A 1,392-nucleotide genomic window follows, 5' to 3' on the forward strand; every position below is an offset into this window, starting at 1 on the left:
AAAATAGATGGAATCATTAATAGATGGTTTGGATGAGATTGAGTACGCGCGGTAGAATTTATGTAAAGGAATGCTATCTATATAGAGGAAAATTGCTTAGCCTCAACTGTCATCGAAAAAGGAAAGTTTTGAAAGAGTATTAAAAAGTACGTGGACTAGTAACATGTCCTTACCTCTTCAAGAGTGTTGTAATGATCCCAGGTCACGTTTCCGTATTTGACCTGACCTCGCCTTCTCACCTGATTTTCCACCAACCTATAGATATAGGAATGGAAGTTATACGAAAAAGTAAGTGTTTTTGGTATCTGAGGTAACATTTGAGAAAAAGAGAAATAACAACAAATTATAACATAATGCACGGAGAGAGATGAATAGATATATTTATATTTTCTGTATTTAAAACTGAAAAAAAACAGGAAAACCTCAATAATTTTAAAAAGTCTATATAAATAACAAACAAACCCCAAATAAAAAAGAACAAGAGACAGGTAATTAAGAATCATTTGATACAGTGCTCACATATGATGTTATTTTAAAATTCTTGATAACATCATTTTCTATTCGCACACGTGCAGTGCATCAACCAAGGGCAGACTATGGAATGTAATGAAGGCGTGTGGAAAGTTACGGAAATAAATACAGTGTATAAGATAACATGTGCATTACGTGCGCATTCATGTCAGTTGTTTCTATTAAAAGCCTTTCTGTCCACAAGCAGCATGACAAAAAATAATAATAATTCTCTAGTCAGCTAATTCATTTAAAGCTGTGTAAAAAAGCTCGAAGTGGAATACATAACGTGTAGCCTCACCTGCCAACGTCACTCAGCAGAGTGTCGCTCTGGAAACCGAAATCAGCAAGCGTCTTCGCCTTCGCCTCGTCCACTAGCACGTCCACGGAGCCGTCTGCAGAGAATCACGATTGTAAACACTGTGATGGTAGTTGCAATCACAGTCACAGATCACTTCGGGAACGTAGTCTAATAGCGGTAAGGGTAACGAGGTTTTCTGCACTAAAAAATGTATTTTTTTCTGTTTTATGCTTGAGATTAAATTTGTACTTGTGTGTGAATGCATGTGTACGCATGCATATACACAAACATAACAACATGACAATAGAAACTGAAAGAACCGTCGGTCCCCAGTCGAAGGGAGCCCCACATACCGTGACCCTTCCTGAAGACGTCTAGGAAACCCTCCTGCGTCATCCTCTCCAGCAGCTTCACCTCCACATCCCTCTTTGGGCTGACGCGGACGACTTGATACCTGGAAGGACAAAGTCGGTGTCACGAGGGATATAGGCGCGTCCTGGGTTGAAGCGACGAGGGCCAAGATGGTCAGACAGACTAACGCACGCGCAGGGAAGCTCAGATAGGGTGATGCCATATAGTTT

The 1,392-nt window shown here is 40.2% G+C and overlaps 1 protein-coding gene across 1 annotated transcript in view; it reads right to left on the reverse strand.

Moving 5' to 3' along the window:
* LOC119594147 (carboxypeptidase B-like) overlaps positions 1-1,392 on the reverse strand; it is a 14,479-nt gene that overhangs the window by 7,311 nt on the left and 5,776 nt on the right. Inside the window, exons 2-4 of the mRNA XM_037943214.1 lie at positions 1,165-1,265; positions 812-905; positions 174-255 (exon numbers count right to left, since the gene is read on the reverse strand). Coding sequence (XP_037799142.1) covers positions 174-255; positions 812-905; positions 1,165-1,265 — 277 coding nt within the window. The remainder of the gene's footprint in view (positions 1-173; positions 256-811; positions 906-1,164; positions 1,266-1,392) is intronic.

This window comes from Penaeus monodon, chromosome 33, assembly GCF_015228065.2.
Source record: "Penaeus monodon isolate SGIC_2016 chromosome 33, NSTDA_Pmon_1, whole genome shotgun sequence".
Classification (NCBI taxonomy): Eukaryota; Metazoa; Arthropoda; class Malacostraca; order Decapoda; family Penaeidae; genus Penaeus; species Penaeus monodon.